The 1,655-nt window shown below is 43.9% G+C and overlaps 1 protein-coding gene across 1 annotated transcript in view; it reads left to right on the top strand.

The window, feature by feature from the left end:
• The window catches only part of LOC103129138 (transient receptor potential cation channel subfamily M member 1-like), a 9,757-nt gene extending 8,128 nt beyond the window's left edge, over positions 1 to 1,629 (top strand). The window contains exon 7 of the mRNA XM_007540116.2: positions 1,108 to 1,629. Within this exon, the coding sequence (XP_007540178.1) occupies positions 1,108 to 1,286 (179 nt within the window). The 3' untranslated portion in view covers positions 1,287 to 1,629. The remainder of the gene's footprint in view (positions 1 to 1,107) is intronic.
• The last annotated feature ends 26 nt before the right edge of the window (positions 1,630 to 1,655 follow it).

Below are 1,655 nucleotides of genomic sequence, written 5' to 3'. Positions count from 1 at the left end.
GCTTTTCACAGATCAGTGTGAAAACTGGAACTTCTCCTGATTGTTTCCCACTCAGACAAAGGGCAGATCAGAAGATCTAGCAGGGAATCTGCTGTAACTACAGGTAACATACAGGTCAATAGGGCAGAATAAGTTATTAAACTGAAAACTATAATTAGGCTATTTAAATCAAGGCATGTTAAGTTTTAAAACTAGCTTATTTTAAATTTATTTTCTTAACAATCACCACAGCTGGGCTTTCCACCCTTTAACTCAAGACTTTCTATGCATTCTGTTGTCAGTTCCTGATTCCTGCCCTTTGTCCCCTTATGTGATGCTGGAAACCATTCATCTTTCAGTCCCAGGAGAAACCTCCATTTTAAGCTGCAGACCTGAGAGCCTGCTGCATTCTCAGGCACAATATTACCTCAGGATGTCAACGTAGCTTCCTTTTTCTCCTCAGTGTACTGTTCTACCTCTCTAGGCTGGTGAACGAGAGTGTCAAAGATCAGCTCCTGGTCACCATCCAGAAAACTTTCAACTATAGCCGCAGCCAGGCGCAGCAGATCTTCCAGATGGTGATGGAGTGCATGAAGAAGAAGGCTCTGGTAGGACAGCGAAGCTCTACTTGTNAACACAGGTTAAGAACCACTGTTCTAGAGTCTCTCGATCCAATGACAGGAAATCAGTGAAACTACTCAACCTCCTTTGTGTTATGATCTAATGTCCACAGAACAGGAAGAAAAACTAAAAAGCTGAGGAGTTTTTAAATGGGGTTATAAGGTCATGTTTACATTGCCTCAGAGTTATAAAGTAAAAAAAGCCTTTCCTTTGATTCTCCAATCATAGAATAAAACACACTGATACAATCACAATATCATAGAAAAAGACATTTTGTTTGCCATGGGCAGCTGTAAAGCCTTCTGTTCCTGGAAGGCACAAAAATCAGATGAAATGTTTATACTTACTGGTCAAACCTTCTACAATCAGATCCTGTTTTCATCAATGACCCTCTATTACTTAGTCTTTAGTTTCATGAGAGTCCCTTTTCTCCTCCTGTCTGAGTCTGAGCGTGGCTTTGGGAGGCTGGCGTCGGTCATCCTGACAGGTGCTTTGCTGTGTTGCCAGGTTTGGGCCAGGGTGTCCCGGTGGTCTGCCTGATCCTAGAGGGGGGTCCTAATGTCATCTCCATTGTGCTGGAGAGTTTGAAGGAGGAACCACCTGTCCCGGTTGTGGTTTGTGACGGCAGCGGCCGGGCCTCCGACATCATCTCCTTTGCTCACAGATACTGTGAAGAGGACGGGTGAGAACATCTCTGCTGCTTTGGTGTATTTGTTGGTGGTCATTTTCAAGCTGGGTGTGTGATGATGCTTAAAGGCTGTGCAGACACAACCTTTGGTGGACAGCGAAGGATTTTATGCACAACCACCAAATCAGGGGGAATCATGCCAATCAGTGAGGAACTCCTGCCGAACTCAGGAGTCAACCTCTGGTTCTATTCATATGCATCATGTTGAAGAAGAAGATTTTAGGTAATAATAAACTTTGGAAAATCTCTGGCTCTATCTTCTTCTCACGGATCCCAGGTTCTCCCGGCGGGCCGAAGTGAAACCACACAGAAAACAATGAGTGCAGATGCCACAGAATTTCAGTTTAATCCAATAGAAGACAATGTA

This window comes from Poecilia formosa, unplaced genomic scaffold, assembly GCF_000485575.1.
Source record: "Poecilia formosa unplaced genomic scaffold, Poecilia_formosa-5.1.2 Scaffold518, whole genome shotgun sequence".
Classification (NCBI taxonomy): Eukaryota; Metazoa; Chordata; class Actinopteri; order Cyprinodontiformes; family Poeciliidae; genus Poecilia; species Poecilia formosa.
This window is presented reverse-complemented; position numbering and strand designations above follow the sequence as displayed.